The sequence below is a fragment of the Ovis canadensis genome, chromosome 19 (assembly GCF_042477335.2).
Source record: "Ovis canadensis isolate MfBH-ARS-UI-01 breed Bighorn chromosome 19, ARS-UI_OviCan_v2, whole genome shotgun sequence".
In the NCBI taxonomy this organism is placed as follows: domain Eukaryota; kingdom Metazoa; phylum Chordata; class Mammalia; order Artiodactyla; family Bovidae; genus Ovis; species Ovis canadensis.
Genome location: NC_091263.1, coordinates 37,887,384 through 37,906,572, shown reverse-complemented (window position 1 = coordinate 37,906,572; position 19,189 = coordinate 37,887,384). Strand labels below are relative to the sequence as shown.

At 38.3% G+C, this 19,189-nt stretch overlaps 1 protein-coding gene across 3 annotated transcripts in view; it reads left to right on the top strand.

The window, feature by feature from the left end:
* Positions 1–19,189, top strand: part of CNTN4 (contactin 4) — a 1,043,858-nt gene that overhangs the window by 998,343 nt on the left and 26,326 nt on the right. For all 3 annotated transcript variants that reach the window (XM_069561830.1, XM_069561832.1, XM_069561831.1), the window contains 2 exons: positions 11,848–12,023; positions 17,130–17,250. In XM_069561830.1, the coding sequence (XP_069417931.1) occupies positions 11,848–12,023; positions 17,130–17,250 (297 nt within the window). The remainder of the gene's footprint in view (positions 1–11,847; positions 12,024–17,129; positions 17,251–19,189) is intronic.

Sequence of the window (19,189 nt, the reverse complement as noted above, 5' to 3'; positions counted from 1 at the left end):
AGGGGACGACAGAAGATGAGATGGTTGCATGGCATCACCAACTCCATGGACATGAGTTTGGGTAAACTCTGGGATTGGTGATAGACAGAGAAGCCTGGCGTGCTGCAGTTCACGGGATCACAAAGAGTCGGACATGACTGGGTGGCTGAACTGAACCGACACAGTCAAAAGCTCTGGCATAGTCAATAAAGCAGAAACAGACGTCTGTCCGGAAATCTCGCTTTTTTGATGGTCCAACAGATGTTGGCATTTTGATCTCTGGTTTCTCTGCCTTTTCTAAATCCAGCTTGAACAGCTGGAAGTTCACGGTTCACATACTGTTGAAGCCTGGCTTGGAGAATTTTGAGCATTGCTTTACTAGTGTGTGAGATGAGTACAATTGTGCAGTAGTTTGAGCATTCTTTGGCATAGCCTTTCTTTGGAATTAGAATGAAAACTGACCTTTTCCAGTCCTGTGGCCACTGCTGAGTTTTCCAAATTTGCTGGCGTATTGAGTGTGGCACTTTCACAGCATCATCTTTAGGATCTGAAATAGCTCAACTGGAATTTCATCACTTCCACTAGCTTTGTTCGTAGTGATGCTTCCTAAGGCCCACTTGATGTCACATTCCAGGTTTCTGTCTCTTGGTAAGTGATCACACCATCATGATTATTTGGGTTGTGACGATCTTCTTTGTACAGTTCTTCTGTGTATTCTTGCCACCTCTTCTTAATATCTTCTGCTTCTGTTAGGTCCATACCATTTCTGTCCTTTATTGAGCCCATCTTTGCATGAAATGTTCCCCTAGTATCTCTAATTTTCTTAAAGAGATCTCTAGTCTTTCCCACTCTATTGTTTTCCTGTATTTCTTTGCACTGATCACTGAGGAAGGGTTTCTTATCTCTCCTTGCTATTCTTTGGAACTCTGCATTCAGATGGGTATATCTTTCCTTTTCTCCTTTGCTTTTTGCTTCTCTTCTTTTTACAGCTATTTGTAAGGTCTCCTCAGACAGCCTTTTCGCACTTTTGGTTTTTTGCATTTCTTTTTCTTGGGGATGGTCTTACTCCCTATCTCCTGTACCATGTCACAAACCTCCGTCCATAGTTCATCAGGCACTCTGTCTATCAGATCTAGTCCCTTAAATCTATTTCTCGCTTCCTCTGTATAATCATTAGGAATTTGATTTAGGTCATACCTGAATGGTCTAGTGGTTTTCCCTGCTTTCTTTGAGTCTGAATTTGGCAATAAGGATTCCGTGATCTGAGCCACAGTCAGCTCCCAGTCTTATTTTTGCTGACTGTATAGAGGTTCTCCATCTTTGACTGCAAAGAATATAATCAATCTGATTTCAGTGTTGACCATCTGGTGATGTCCATGTGTAGAGTATTCTCTTGTGTTGTTGGAAGAGGATGTTTCCTATGACCAGTGCATTCTCTTGGCAAAACTCTATTAGCCTTTGCCCTGCTTCATTCTGTGCTCCAAGGCCAAATTTGCCTGTTACTCCAGGTGTTTCTTGACTTCCTACTTTTGCATTCCAGTCCCTTATCATGAATAGGACATCTTTTGGGGGTGTTAGTTCTAGAAGGTCTTGTAGGCTTCATAGAACCGTTCAGATTCTTCAGCATTACTGGTCAGAGCATAGACTTGGTTAATGTGTTATAATTTATGCATCTAATTGTGTTTTTCATACTCCTCAGAACTGACCAATATTAACATTTGGAATATGTGCAGTCAAAATTTTTTTAGAAAAATAATTGTTTCTGTAAAATAATACATGTTCTTATTAAGCAATTTGAACAAAGCAATAAATAAAATGAGATTTAAACATTAAATTTAAATAAAATTAATAGGAAGAGAAAGTACAGTGAGGGCAAAGTGTTCTTCAACATGAAACAGTTATTGCTCAGTTGCATCCAATTGCAACCCCATGGACTATACAGTCCATGGAATTCTCCAGGCCAGAATACTGGCGTGGGTAGCCTTTCTCTTCTCCAGGGGATCTTCCCAACCTACGGATCAAACCCAGGTCTCCCACATTGTAGGTGGATTCTTTACCAGCTGAGCCACGAGGGAAGTCTAAGAATACTGGAGTGGGTAGCCTACCCCTTCTCCAGCAGATCTTCCTGACCTAAGAATTGAACCGGGGTCTTCTGCATTGCAGGTGGATTCTTTACCAACTGAGCTATCAGGGAAGCCCTATAAAAGAGATAATTTCCTTTAAATTAAATACTCTAAGAGATTACCAAAAACATTAAGTAGTTACAGTTTCCATTTTCATTGTATGCTTTAAGTAAATGGTTTTTTTTTTTACATTTTTGTTGACATATAGTGGATTTACAATGTCGTGTCAATCTGCTGTACAGCGAAGTGAATCAGTTATATATATACATTCTTTTCCATTATGATTTATCCCAGGAGACTGAATATAGTTCTCTGTGCTATAAAGTAAGAGTTCATTGTTTATCCATTGTAAATATAATAGTTTACATTCACCAAACCCAAGTTCCCAGTTCATTTCTCTTGCTCCCTTCCTCCACTTGGAAACCACAAGTCTGTTCTCTGTGTCTATGAGTATAATTTTGTTTTGTAGATAGGTTCATGTGTTCCATTTTTTAGACTCTCTATATAAATTATGCTGTATGGTATTTTCTTTTTCTGACTTACTTCACTTAGTATGATAATCCCTAGTTATAAACATGTTGCTGCAAGTAACATTATTTCATTCTTTTTCATGGCTGAGCAATATTCCATTGTGTGTATATATATATATATATATATATACACACACACAGAGACATACAACACATCTTCTTTATCCATTTATGTCAGTGGACATTTAGGCTGTTTTCATGTGTTGCCTTTTGTAAATAATGTTGCTGTAAACATAAAGGTATGTGTATCTTTTTGAATTACAGTTTTGTCTGGGCATATGTCACAGAGTAGCATTGCTGCATCATATGGTAGTTCTATTTTTAGTTTTCTGGAGAACCTCCATCTCTTATATCTATATATACATATAGATACTAACATCTATATATGGATACAAGCACCTATATATATATGTATACACACACACACACAGATTGCAATCTTATAAAATAGACAGAATAAGTCATACAGCTAGTAACATTAACAAGATCATACTGTAACAGAGACAGAAAGCATAAAAAATTTCAAAACAAAGAAAACAAATCAAAACAATGATTAGCATAACTAGTTGATATCTGGTCACAATAAACCATCAAGTGCACAGGGGAGCCAGCTGGAGAAAAGCCAGATTTTTGAAGGACCAATAGAAAGGAAAAGGCAAATATTTCATCTTTGTTTACAAAGTTATGCTTTATCAATTTGTTGATACGTACTTCCTGATACCTACTTAAGTATATATCAACCCATACTTACTCATAGGCATTCATATTGCCTCTTTCGACTCAGATCACTTCAAACATAACTCTCCAATTTGTTGCAGCTCTATCTAGTCTTTTCTCTCAGTTTCATCACAAAAAGACAGAAGCTTAATGCATTTATATAGACCAGTAAAAGATGCTAGGAAGTCTCAATCTAATCTTCTTTTAGGGACCTTAAAAATCTTTTAAAATCTCAACCATTCTTCGTGCTTCATCATATTCTGATTCCTTTTAGATGCAAAAAGCTTTGGAAGGAGTGTGCACTGATTTACATCCACAACAGTGTAAGAGAGTTCCCTTTTCTTCACACCCTCTCCAGCATTTGTTATTTGTAGGCTTTTTAATGATGGCCATTCAAGCTGGTGTGAAGTGGTACTCACTGTAGTTTTGATTTGCATTTCTTTGGTAATTAGTGATGTTGAGCATCTTTTCATGTGCCTACTGGCCGCCACCTGTATGTCTTCTTTGGAGGAATACCTATTAAGATCTTCTGATTGTGAGTTCGTTCCTCACCTGGAGCACCAAAAAAAAAAAAAAAAAGATCTTCTGAGCACTTTTCAGTTAGGTTGTTTGTTTTTTGTTGTTGAGCTGTATAAGCAATTTAGCATCATTGCATCAAATGTTTTCTTCCCTTCTGTAGGTTGTCTTGTCTGTGTTTTTGTTTGTTTGTTTTTATGGTCTCCTTTGCTGTGCAAAAGCTTATAAGTTTTATTAGGTTCCATTTGTTTTGTTTTTAGTTCTGTTGCCATGGGAGACTGATCTAAGAAAACATTGGTATGATTTATGTCAAAGAATGTTTTGCCCATGCTGTCTTCTAGAAGTTTTATGGTGTCATGTCTTATGTTTAAGTCTTTAAGCCATTTTGAGTTTATTTTTATGCATGTTATGAAAGTATGTTTTAACTTCATTGATTTATATTCAGCTGTTCAACTTTCCCATCACCACTTGCTGATGACTGTCTTTTTTCCCATTTTATAGTTTTGCTTCCTTTGTCAAAGATTGATTGATCATAGATATGTGGTTTTATTTCTGAGCTCTCTATTGTGCTCCAATGATCTGCATGTCCGTTTTTGTACCAATACCACACTGTTTTGACTTCTGTGGCTTTGTCTTATTGTCTAAAGTCTGAGAGAGCCTTTTGGTTTTTTTTTCCTCAGAATTGTTGTGGCAATTCTTGGCCTTCTATGGTTCCATATTAATTTTTCGATTATTTATTCTAATTCTGTGTGAAATGTCATGGGTAATTTCACAGGGATCACATTAAATCTGTAGATTGGGTAGCATTGCCACTTTAACAAAATTAATTCATCTGATTGAAGAACACGAGATATCTTTTCACTTAACTGAATCCTCTTCAGTTTCCTTTATAATGTTTTATAGTTCTCACCATATATAGTTCTTTCATCTCCTTGGTCAGGTTTATTCCTCTTAGGCATTTTATTTGTTTTTTTGATGTGATTTTAAAAGTACTATTTTTTACTTTACCTTTCTGATGTTTCATTGTTAGTGTGAAAGGAATTATGCATCTAATCACTGACTTAATCATTAACACAGTGATTAATAATTAAATCTCTCTCTCCTGGTTGTTTTGATCTTTGGAATAAAGCACTTAGTTTACTTCTGTCTTCTCTATGTTATAGAAAACACTATAAAGCATAAAGGAATTTTTTTTTACTCTCTGATGGTTAATCACTTGATAAATATATGTATATATTTTCAGCATCAATCCTCTGGAGTTCTGAATTTCTCATTTTCCATGTAGTGAACCAACCACAAGCTGAAAAGTTTTGGGGTATTGTTAGCCCTATTTTGTTGTTGCTATTTAATTACATCCAAATCCAGACATCAGTTCACATCTTGAGTTCTAATTGCCTTTGAGAGTTCTATGCACAGAACATAGACGGAGTGAGTCTTCAGAACACAAATCGTAAATATAGGTTCTTCCTGATCTTGATGAATTAAAACCAAAGGAGGGGAGACAGTTTCGTTTTGAAGACACCATCTGCTTATTTGTGTACAGTGTTTGTATTCAAATTTAAATAAATTAATCATGTAAAGAGCATCTGAATTCACAACACGGAAAACAGGAGTACTGAACAAGTATACAATTTGGGAAAACCAGGAAACTAATGAGGTTTTGAACCTCTTTAGTTTAATCTTCTCCAGTCCCAGGGAGACCTCTCTGGTGTGTGTACAGTGCTTGACTTCCTTTGCATTGATTCTTGTTGCTTCAGGGCTCAAATGTGAATCAGTGACAAGTGCTACGGTAATGAATTAGCATCTGTCATCACAGTAGCTATACCAGCATAATCCTTGATTTAGAGAACTTTGTTCCTTGGTTAACAGGCAGCTGAGTTCAGCAGTAATAATAAAATCTGTCCCAGATCACTGAATGTGCATAAAAGGATAAACATTTCTTTAGGTGAAAAAACGATGTCAATTAAAAATGTAACCAGAATTGCAAGTGATTCTAGGCTTTCAGGTAGGTGCCAACTCCAAGACATTTTTGAGGACTTTAGCCTTCACATCTGACTGCACTCATCAGTGTGATGTGTAAGCTTATAGGTAGAGCCAGCATTTCAGGTATAAACTCATCACTGCTTTTTACCTAAGAAAGTAACTTCATTCATCTTGCAGTAAAGCCCTCTGAAACCATCTTCACCCCATGGCCTTCTCTGAATTTCTGCTGTGTTTACATGTCTTCAGCTGACTACACATAATCAAAAGTACAGATTGCTGTATTATGCCCTCAGCCTTGTTCCCTGGATCGTTTGTGAATGGATATATCATTTTTTAGCTAAATGAAGGGAGACAGCTTAGCACAACAGATAGTTCCTTAACCATTCTTAGGCATCAGTTTCCCTCATCTGTTAAATAGGAATAATAGTATGTATTTGTTAAAAATAAATGAAACAATCCATGTCAAGCATATAACATGGTATCTAGAATGTGAACAGTTAGTTTTTTAGCTAGTTAGGCTCTGTTAGTTTAGTTTTTTAGTTAGAAGTTAGGCTCCGTTTTTGCTTTTTGTTTTTGTCTGTTTATCTCTTTGGGCTTCCCAGGTAGCACTAGTGGTAAAGAATCCACCTGTCAATGCAGGAGACACAAGAGATGAGGGTTCAATCCCTGGGTTGAGGAGATCCTCTTGGAGGAGGAGATGGCAACCTGCTCCAGTATTCTTGCCTGAAAACTTTGGGTGGAGGAGCCAGGTCTCAAAGAGTCAGACAAGAAAGAGTTACCAAGCATGAGCATTTATTTATTTGGCTGCTTCTGGTCTCAGTTGTGGCACTTAGGATCTTTTATAATGGCGCATGGACTCTCTAGTAGTTGTGTGTGGTCTTTAGAGCACACAGGCTTGTGGTTGCCATAGCAGTTGCCTTGTGGCATGTGGGATCTTAGTTTTTAAACCACAGGTCAAACCTGCATCCCCTGCATTTTAAGGCCAATTCTTAACCACTGGACAGCCAGGGAAGCCCCTCAGTTAGTTTTTATGAAAAAGTTTTGTCGGGTCTCTCTTGGTAGTAGGACACTGTTATCCATTTAACACGTAACAATTGCTTGGTAGATAGATCCACAAATGAATGAAAGTACATTAAAATGAAAATCTAAATTGCAAAATCAGTGGACAGCCACTTAAAATAGAATAAAGTGACATTATGCCAAACACAAACCGGAGATGCAGATAATTTTGTCCAGGAATTATGTGTTCCAATCTTCATTTTACAGATGAATTTTGAAATTAAAAAGTGATAAATGACACATTAAGTGAAATGGAGTTATTTCTTGATTTTCTGCTTAGCATTATTCAAAGGTAATTTGTTTTTAACTTCTTCCATCATTTAAAAAAAAATCTCTATCTGTACCTTTTCCTATGGGTCAGTTAATCAACAGTTGATTTTGATTATATGACTTGCAAAAGCCGCAGGTTTTGAAATAAACAGTTGTCTTTCCCATTATCTCTTAGCTAGTGTGTGTGTGTGTTAGTCTCTCAGTCTTGTCCAATGCCTTGAACTGTAGCCCACCAGGCTCCTCTATCCATGGAATTCTCCAGGCAAAAAACTCTTAGCTAGAAGTACCTGTTTTTCACTTCTGATTTCATGTACACCGTGAAATCACCAAGAGCACAGCAATCCACTTGTCCTGAGCTCTACCTATTTTCAGAAAAGAACAAAAGTATATTCCTCCACTAGATCAGAATCCATTTATGGATGCTGGGAAAGATTGAAGGCAGGAGAAGGGGACAGCAGAGGATGAGATGGTTGGATGGCATCACTGACTCAATGGACTTGAGTTTGGGCAAGCTCCAGGAGTTGGTGATGGACAGGGAAGCCTGGTGTGCTGCAGTCCATGGGGTCACAAAGAGTTGGACACAACTAAAGGACTAAACTGAACTGACTCACTTCAGATGTACACAGACTCTTTCTTTAACGACCTGAGATGTTTGCTTTCCAAAGTTGGATAAAAGGGTAGAAAATACTGTTTGGATACTCTTTAAAGAGGAAATTTTAGTGAGTGGGTTGTTGGAAAGGACTCCATTACAAAACTCCCAGCTGAGATTGTAATCTAGGAGATATATTCAGTAAGGGTTTATGTGCTGCACAGCCTGTGAAACGCAATCCTATGAATGTGGAAGGGGATTAGCTGTCACTCTTTTACTGTCTCTCTTTGCTTTTGATTTGTCTTCTTCATTGTGGTGTTTTTGGTTGGTTTTCTTTGACTTTAGAGTTCAGTATAGAGAAATTTCAGGAATATGGCTGAATTCATAATTTCACTCTGTAAGCACTTCTATGACCTTTCAATTTAATTCACATTGCTTTTCACCATTTTACTCTCTGACATCAGTTATGAAATCCTATGTCAGTGAGAAAGTAGAGACTATCTATGTGTGAATGTAGTTTTAAGGTTCATAAACTATCTTGGATGAGCAAGTCCATTTCATTCCCAGTTAAAACTATATGTAAAGAGTGAATTTAAAGACAAATTAGTAGTTATCATTTTTTAAAGTGATATATGAGTGAAGTAAAGTTACACAGAGAAAAATATCACTTATGCTTGGAATCTAAAAAAATGACACAAATGAACTTATTTACAAAACAGACCAGATGGTCAACACCAAAATCAGATTGATTATAGTCTTTGCAGCCAAAAATGGAGAAGCTCTATATAGTAAGCAAAAACAAGACTGGGAGCTGACTGTGGCTCAGATCATGAACTCCTTATTGCCAAATTCAGACTTAACTTGAAGAAAGTAGAGAAAACCACTAGACCATTCAGGTATAATCTAAATCAAATCCCTTATGACTATACAGTAGAAGTGATAAATAGATATAAGGGACTAGATCCGATAGACAGAGTGCCTGATGAGCTATGGATGGAGGTTCGAGACACTGTACAGGAGACAGGGAGCAAGACCATCCCCAAGAAAAAGAAATGCAAAAAACCAAATGGCTGTCTGAGGAGGCCTTACAAATAGCTGTGAAAAGAAGAGAAGCAAAAAGCAAAGGAGAAAAGGAAAGATATATTCATTTGAATGCAGAGTTCCAAAGAATAGCAAGGAGAGATAAGAAAGCCTTCCTCAGTGATCAGTGCAAAGAAATACAGGAAGGCAATAGAGTGGGAAAGACTAGAGATCTCTTTAAGAAAATTAGAGATACCAAGGGACCATTTCATGCAGAGATGGGCATAATAAAAGACAGAAATGGTATGGACCTAACAGAAGCAGAAGATATTAAGAAGAGGTGGCAGAATACACAGAGAAACTGTACAAAAAAGATCTTCACGACCCAGATAATCACAATGGTGTGATCACTCACACTCACCTAGAGCCAGACAACCTGGAATATGAAGTCAAGTGGGCCTTAGGAAGCATCACTACGAACAAAGCTAGTGGACGCAATGGAACTCCAGTTGAGCTATTTCAAATCCTAAAAGATGCTGCTCTGAAAGTGCTGCACTCAATATGCCAGCAAGTTTGGAAAACTCAGCAGTGATCATGGGACTGGAAAAGGTCAGTTTTCATTCCAATTCCAAAGAAAGGCAATACCAAAGAATGCTCAAACTACTGCACAATTGCACTCATCTCACATGCTAGTAAAGTAATGCCTAAAATTCTCCAAGCCAGGCTTCAGTAGAATGTGAACCGTGAACTTCCAGATGTTCAAGCTGGTTTTGGAAAAGGCAGAGAAACCAGAGATCAAATTGTCAACATCTGTTGGACCATCAAAAAAGCAAGAGAGTTCCAGAAAAAACATCTATTTCTGCTTTATTGACTATGCCAAAGCCTTTGATTGTGTGGATCACAATAAACTGTGGAAAATTCTGAAAGAGATGGGAATACCAGACCACCTGACCTGCCTCTTGAGACCTGTATGCAGGTCAGGAAGCAACAGTTCGAATTGGACATGGAACAACAGACTGGTTCCAAATAGGAAAAGGAGAACATCAAGGCTGTGTATTGTCACCCTGCTTGTTTAACATATATGCAGAGTACATCATGAGAAATGCTGGGCTGGATGAAGCACAAGTTGAAATCAAGATTGCCTGGAGAAATATTAATAACCTCAGATATGCAGATGACACCACTCTTATGGCAGAAAGTGAAGAGGAACTAAAAATCTTGATGAAAGTTAAAGTGGAGAGTGAAAAAGTTGGCTTAAAGCTCAACATTCAGAAAACAAAGATCATGGCATCCGGTCCCATCACTTCATGGGAAATAGATGGGGAAACAGTGGAAACAGTGACAGACTTTATTTTTCTGGGCTCACAAATCACTGCAGATGGTGATTGCAGCCGTGAAATTAAAACTCTTACTCCTTGAAGGAAAGTTATGACCAATCTATACAGCATATTAAAAAGCAGAGACATTACTTTGTCGACAAATGTCCATCTAGCCAAGGCTATGGTTTTTCCACCAGTCATGTATGGTTATGAGAGTTGGACTCTAAAGAAAGCTGAGTGCTGAAGAATTGACACTTTTGAACTGTGGTGTTGGAGAAGACTCTTGAGAGTCCCTTGGACTGCAAGGAGATCTAACCAGTCCATCCTAAAGAAGATCAGTCCTGGGTGTTCATTGGAAGGACTGATCCTGAGGCTGAAACCCCAATACTTTGGCCACCTGATGTGAAGACCTGACTCATTGGAAAAAACCCTGATGCTGGGAAAGATTGAGGGCAGGAGGAGAAGGGGAAAACAGAGGATGAGATGATTGGATGGCATCACCAACTTAATGGACATGGGTTTGGGTAGTCTCTGGGAGTTGGTGTGGACAGGGAGGCCTGGCATGCTGTGGTTCATGGTGTTGCAAAGAGTCGGACATAACTGAGCAACTGAACTGAACTGAACAAAGCAGAAAGACCTACAAACATAGAAAACAATCTTATCATTACCAAAGGGTGGGGAGGGATAACTTGGGAGTCTGGAAGGGATATATATACACTACTATATATAAAATAAACAACAGGGACTTACTGTATAGCACAAGGAACTATAATCTCTATCTTGTAATAGTCTATAATGGAAAGGAACCTGAGAAAGAATATATGTGTATAGCTGAATCACTTTGCTATTTATTTGAAACTAACACAACATTGTAACTATTCTTAAGTAAGAAATAAGCTCTCTCTCTCTCTTTCTCTCTCTCTCTCTCTCTCTCTCTCTCTATATATATATATATATATATATGTACCATTTTGTCAGAGATATTCATTATAGCATTCTTTATAATTATAATAAATTTGCTAAAATATTTACTAGTTTCATAATGGTTGAAACAATTAATAGCCTATCATGCAGGTTATAATAATTTGTGGATAAAATATAAGGCTGTATTACATTTAAGTAGAGAATAAAGAGAAGTATCATATATGTAGCATGTTTGCTATACTGCAAAACAAAACAACTGAAAAGCTAAGAATCCAAAACATGGAGTAATTATACTAAAATGAAAATAGGAATTTTATCCAAACACTAAGAAACTATACATAATTGTTTTCCTTTGGTTCCTTCTTTCAGCTTCCCTGAATTTTCTGACTTTCCTATACTAAACATGTATCACTTTTATAGTAGAAAAAAGAAAGCTTCCAATTAGCATGGATTTTCCTGCTTACACTCAGCTTTCTAGTGAAACCAGGGAGAACTGAAAACCTTTTTCAAGTGGCAATTTCAGAGCAGGCTGCAGAAGTAGGCCCCTCTGTAAGTGTCTTAAGAGATGTAACCTCAGTGCTCCCCAGCTGAGTTCAGTTGCTCTGTGAAGATTCACATTATGAGTGTTTTCATCTTTTCATATTAAAAATGACCTCCTGGCCCGAATCTGAGCTTCCCAGATGACTAAGGCTTGCCAGGCATAGCCTAAGAAAAAATAAAGCCAAACTCCTTAGTATTTCATCCTGCCCTTGAATTCTACATTTTATTTCTGCTTATGCTCATAGGCTTTGTTGTTCTGTTTTGTTTTCACTCTCTAGATCCAACAAAGGTAATGGTGCCTCCTTCCAGTATGGATGTCACTGTTGGGGAAAGTATTGTTCTGCCATGCCAGGTAACACACGATCACTCGCTCAACATTGTGTTCACTTGGTCATTTAATGGACGCCTGATAGACTTTGACAGAGATGGGGACCACTTTGAAAGAGTTGGAGGGGTAAGTATAAATATCAGATTATCCACAGTAAATGCAATGTGCAACTAAAGTGAGTCAAACAACTTGTTTAGACTAACTTGAAATACAAAGTTCTGAGAAGGCACTGGCAGCCCACTCCAGTACTTTTGCCTGGAAAATCCCATGGAGGAGCCTGGTAGGCTGCAGTCAATGGGGTCGTGAAGAGTCCAGACACGACTGAGCGACTTCACTTTCCCTTTTCACTTTCGTGCATTGGAGGAGGCACTGGCAACCCACTCCGGTGTTCTTGCCTGGAGAATCCCAGGGACGGCAGAGCCTGGTGGGCTGCCGTCTATGTGGTCGCACAGAGTCGGACACGACTGAAGTAACTTAGCAGAAATACAAAGTTATTCTTTGATGAGTTTGTTCAAATACCTTAAAAAAAATCTTGGTTACCGTCTGCTCTTTTTTGCATAACTGTGGCCCTGAGTCACACTTATTGAGTCACTTGTTTGCCAGTCCTTTTCTTAACCCTCATAATCCTTAACCCTACAGGTTAGCTGTTCGTTTCTGTAAACTCAGGGTCATGGGAGATACATGGCTTGCCTTGGCCTCACTGCTACTAAACTGCAGGTTTCAGCTTTAAACTTCAAATCCCAAATTCTTTGCCGCATGGTGAACCATATGCCATGGAACTGAATTAATAAAACAGCTCGAGGACAGTTTACTCGTATTCTTTTAGACTGCTGACTAAACTCCCTTTGGTTTTTGTGGAATACTCATCATTGTGAGGTTAGGGCTTTCTTTCTTGAATCTGAGAGTCTGATCAGATAGGTTATTATCTCCAAATAATTTGAATTCTAATGATCGAATTTTCCAAAGGCCTTAATTATTTCCCATAAAAAAAATAGTACCATTGAACTCACACCAAGAAAACATTAAATTTGGAAACAATTTGAAATATGACAATCATTTTCAAGAATAGTTTTTCTACTGTAACATAACCCTACTTTCCTATTAGTAAGGAAGATCCCAGGGGTAAGGAATACATTGGGAGATTGGGATTGACATACACACACTACTATATATAAAATGGGTAATGAATAAGGACCTATTATATAGAACAGGGAACTCTACTCGCTGCTCTCTGATGGCTTATATGGGGAAAAAAAATCTAAAAAAGAGTAGACATATGTGTGCATAGCTGATTCACTTTGCTGCAAGTAAACACAACCTTGTAAATCAACTCTACGCCAATCAAAATGTGAAGAAAGATTAATTCCAGCTGCCATTCTCATGGAGGGGACTAATCAAAGACAGCAGAATATAAGCATGAGGCTGTATGGAAAACATTCCCTTCCTCCATGCTCCTAAAGGAATCTGATTTGCCCATCTCATCTTATCCCCATCTCTTATATTGAGAATAAATGGACTAAAACTTATAAATTATACCTATGATATGTTGACCTTCAACATATTCTTCTCAAATATGGTGGTATTCCTATTATTTACATTCTTTCTGCCTTTCCCAAATAATACGTCTCTACTGAATTACCAAACACCCCAAATAATTTCTGTAACTATTTGCTCAAGTCTCCCAAGGATTGTATATGACTGGTACCATTTTAAATGCATGAGAGAGAAGTTATTTCATTAGCTCAATGGATGACTTGAGTCTACTGATTGTCCCTTGGAACTCTGGTTGAGAAAAGCTAGTTAAAATTGCCATTGTTAACCATTCTGGACCACTTTGATATAGTTCAGCCTAATAACCTTGAATAAATAAAGAATGATATTAGCTATTTTACAGCATCATTGAGGATACTAAATACCTTCAGGTTTAGAAGCCTAAATAGCACAGTGCCTACCACCAAAAATAGTATGTGAGAAATGTTAATGATTGTATTCACTGAAGGAAGAGTAATATTAGTTCTAATAACATGAGAGTATACATTGAGAAAACGTCCACAGATTAAACAGAATGTTTATTTTCATAGTAAAACCAATGTTTTTGGCAGGAGAGATAAAAATATTCTCTCAGGATGGCACAGTCAACAACCAATCAAAACAGCTGTTTGGGCTATCAAAATATAAATTCTGCCAATAAGATAGATGTGAACCTTATGCTGAACCACAGAAAGGTGGAGTCAGGCTCTGATGACCACCTTTTGTAACGACCTCTGTCCATGGAATCACTCTCAATAGCCTTTTGTATGGCAAGCGTTTGTCTCTTTTGTGATACCAGTACTAAGTGCCAATCAATCATTGCCAAAGAATTAAGTGCAAGATTTGGGACATCACTGCAAATTGTGAGAGCTAAGTGTGTTAGCCACCAGGATCATTAATGTCTGTGAAGTTAGTGCTGGACAACAGAAGAGGTAAGGAAGCAGTTCTGAAGTTAAGCCCATTTTGCAGTTTCTACTTGCCAGGTCAGTACTGTGCAGATGACGTTTGGTAGAGCTAACCTACTGCAGTTTTTAAGAGAGTTATTATTTCATTGTCCTCTGGTGACCTCCAATGGTTCTGCCAGGAGCAGAGCAGACCACAGCATCATTTAGTTCTCTGTGGTAGGAATGTGAATGTAGATAGTAAATAGTGTAGTCTGAATGACTTCGAAGGGAAAGAGAAACTTATTATGGTCTCCTTCTGTGAGCCTCTTACCTCAATCCCGACTTTATATTTCTTTTCTTTGTTTCACTTTTACTTTAAAAACACACATAGGGAACGTATACTCCAAACAACACAGTCACAAAATTCTGTTAATCAATACCTGTGCTCGAAAATCTCCAGGCTACCTTTAGCTTCTTTGAGTTTCCAGCCCTTGGTGAATAAAACAAATTATTGAGATAGTGTAGCTATTTATTTTAAACCACTATGACTTTGTACCTTCACAACACACACTCCCTTATGAGGCATATTTTTTGTTTAAGTCTATGCTCAAAATCCTAGTATGTGAAATGTCTTAGGTAAAGAAGTATTAATAGTCATGGTGATGATGATACCTTATACTTGCAAAATGTCTAATCATTTATCAAGCATTTTCATATGTATCAGCTCTTTAATCCTCAGAATCTCTCTGAAATATGGTAGTGGGTATCCTATTTTACTAGCAATTGTAAGACTTTATGAGTAAATAGTAGAATCTAAATGAGAATCCAAGTGTTATAAATTTAAAAAAAAAGATTTCAGGTTTAAAAAGAAAAGCACAACTCTTCTTGAATTAGATTTAATATTTTTGACATAATTTTTTCCCAAAGAATACTGACCACGGCCACCCCTAATACTAGTTTAAATTTATTCGCGCTTTACAGTTTTCAGGATTTCACATACACATACAATCTCATTTGCTTCTTACAAGCTAGTGTCATAGGCAATGAGTCCTTTCTTAGGTTAATAGACTAAGGCCCAGAGACACACAGCAAGGATCAGCCCCAGACAGCTGTTTCAAAGCTTCAGCTCTCTCTTGACAACATGCTTCTGTGCTTCTCCTAACCCTATTTGTAACTATTGGCAAGTCTATATCTTTCATTGCCCTGACTAAATATATAATATGTTGTACTGAAATCAAAGATGAAACCAAGTACACATTAATTTAGAATGAGATCTTTCCAGATGACAGCATAGCATTCTAGTAAAGGATAGGGATTGCAGCCTGACCATGTGAGCTCACAGCCTGGCTCTGCCACTGACCAGCTAAGTGACTCCAGGCAAGATGTCTAGCCTTTCTGTGCTTGAGTTTCCTCATCTGTATAGTAGGGATAACAAAAGTACCTACCTCACAGGACACGTCAGTACTCAATATAATACATGCCTGCCAGATATTAAATACCACCAAGTATTATCCAATGTTATTGTCATCTGAAAGAATAACAATAGGGCCAAAGTAACCTATGTTACCTTGCCATCCTTCAAGATTTAGAAATAAGCATAACTTCCTGACTCAAGCCTAGGGTGTTCTCCTGCTCAAGCAGCCATTCTCCAAACTTTTGATTAACAGAGCTATGAAACTCTAAGGTATAGCTGTGATTTTCAGTTTAATTGCCAGCTTTGTGATGGCCTGTAGCGGCATCTTCTCACATTTACTAAAAGTACTGTGCTGGTAAATGGTGTATAAATATTTCTAGGGCACCTCGATATCCATGCCAGGCTGTAATGAGTCCTATTCATCTGCTGATCAAACACACATTTGGCATGGGAAAGCAAATTAGCCCCGTTCTACACTAGGGGATGCAAGATTTCCTTGGAGAGTCTGCTCCTCATAATTCTTTAATTCAAACTGAGGAGCAATCAGAATGCTGGCTGTAAGACAGTGTTGTGCAGTAAAATACAGGTGCCTCTGAGCATGGACCTAACTCCCCTTTCCATACAAAGAGTTCCCAAGTACTGCAGTGCCATCGAAAGCTGTAGGTTGAGGGCATATCTGAAGAAACCCACGGGACTAAATCAGCAGCCACTTTACGTACATTTCAGAGCTTCCAAGGGAGCTCTCCTCAGTGTTGTGTGGCAGCCTGGATGGGAGGGGAGTTTGGGGGCGAATGCATGCTAAATCCCTTCAGTCATGTCTGACTCTTTGTGGGCCTATGGACTGTAGCCCATCAGGCTCCTCTGTCCATGAGGTTCTTCAGGCCAGAATACTGGAGTGGGTTGTCATCTCTCCTCCAGGGGAACTTCCCGACCCAGGGATTGAATCCAAGTCTCTTGGGTCTCCTGCATTACCAGGCGGGTTCTTTACCACTAGCGCCACCTGGGGGAGAATGGATATATGTATATGCATGACACTCTCTTCGCTGTTCTGAAACTATCACAGCATTGTTAATTGGCTATACTCTAATATAAAATATAAACATTTCAAAATAAATAAATGCATTTGAAAAAATAATCAGTTTAAGTGCTTCCAACATGGGTGACAAACTGTTCCAGAGATGCAGAGGCCAGACACCTGAGGTCTTACCCGAGGTGTGTCCTGAGGACGTTGCTATTATTACCTAACAGGCAGGCTCACGCATTTTTAATAGGCCATGGCTTGCATCGCTAATGTTTTCATCAGCCAGTGTAAAATAAATCTATTAGTCACAGTGTCCTTCGTGTGATAATGATATTTAGAGCTCATTAAAAAGTAATTGTAGCCACTTTCCCCTACTTTATCAGCAGGATTCAGCTGGTGATTTGATGATCCGAAACATCCAGCTGAAGCATGCTGGGAAATACGTCTGCATGGTCCAAACAAGTGTCGACAGGCTGTCTGCCGCTGCCGACCTGATCGTGAGAGGTATGGGAATTGGGGGTTTCATTCTTAAAATACTTTTGTGATATCTACTCCTGTGCAGCGTTCTAAAAGCCTCAGTGGTTTAGAATTACCAGGAAAGAGTCAATAGAAGGAAAACATTGTTAAGGTGTTAAGAGTCTACAAAAGTTTTGTGTGCATCTGTTTCTCTCATAGGGGATCAGAAAGTGCAGAGTAAATCCACTTACTCTCTACTGAAAAGAAGTCCTCTGAAGGCCCCAAGTGCCATGCTTTACAGTGTTGGAGTTGATAGGACCTTCAGGAAAAACTGTAGATTAAGAAAAGCAAATGGCTTAAAAAAGGATCACGCTGTGCCTTTTGCTGTTAGTCTAGGCTGAACCAAATCGGTATCTTAGATCACTGATCGAAGAGCGGCTTAAGTAAAATTGTCACCAGCTTTCCCCAGGTTTTCCCCCTGAAGTGATTAGTTCTGTCCAGTTTCTACAATTTGGCTTTAGCAGGAAATACTTCCTGACTGCCTAGGTTGTAGTAAATCAGCAGGGAGTTGATGTCAGAACTGACATTCGTGAGATTCTCTTGCATATGACAGACAAGACCTAACTTCAGCCTCATGGCTATGAGTGACTTGGCTGACTGAGTCCTACCAAACCAATGTGGAAAGGAACAGTAAGCGAACTTTAAGAAATATTTTTAAATTAAAATTTGGTTTTTGTGAACCAGTGTATCTATCTATCTATCTGTATGTATGTATATATATATATATATATGTATATATATATATATACATATATATATATCAGAATCAAACTGATACTTGCTCAGGGTGAAGTTAAATCCAAAGCCAAATCAGAATATCAAAATAATTTTTTAGCCAGTGTCTCCTTCACAAGTACGGTAAGTCCCCTATATACAAATGAGTTTAGTTCTGAGAGTATGTTTAAGTCCAGTTTGTTCGTAAGTCCAACCAAGTTAACTTAGATACCCAACTAACACAGTCGGCTATCTAGTACCGTACAGCAACAGGCTTATAACACTTTTCACATAAAACACAAACACAATAAAGAAAACATTTTAAATCTTACAGTACATACCTTGAAAAGTACAGTAGTACAGTACAAAAGTTGGCATGTAGGGGCTGCAACAAGTGAAGAGGCAAGAGGAGTTATTGATTGGAGGAGGGAGAAGAGGTGGGAGATGGTGGAGCTGAAGGATCGTCAGCAATAGGAGGGGAAGGGCATAACGTCATTCACGCCTGACCTTGATGGAACATATATCTGCATCTTTGAAAGTTGGCAACGTGAAGGTTCGTATGTAGGGGACTTACCATACAATAAGTGATTTAATGATCTGAAACATCCAGCTGAATACAAGTGTTTAGGAATCTGGCCAGCAGAATTTTAAGTGTAAGAAAACAAAAATCCAGGTGATACCAGATTTGGAGGCAGGGTAAATCTGAGTGCACAGAGAACAAGATGTTATTTGAAGCGATAAAAAGTGTGGCTGCATCCTCTGCATGTAGCATGGGCGGGGGTGGGAGGGGTGTGGGAGTCAGCAATTCAAACTGATATCAAGAGAAGTTAAAGAAAGATATCTTTTCCATCGGGTCTACTTTGATTCTCCTTTAAATTGCCTTAAAAACCTGTCTGTAATAGTACAGATAAGGGCCAGATAAGAGAAAAAGCTTCCAACCTCGGTAGAGCTACCCAGAGAATAACTGAGGGGACCGTGTTTATTTCCATTTTAAAATACACCAGAGCTGGTCTGCTGTTCCCTTGGGGGAGAAGGAATTCTGTGGCTGAAAATGTATCGTCTATTTAATTAGGGTAATGTTCAGATCAGCAGTTTAAGCACCAATAAATTAGAATCATAAAAATGTAAATCAGTAAGTTGAATTTCTTAAGTGATATTGTATACTTCATTTCACAGAAAATAACATTAAACACCAAGAGGACTCTGCAAATGC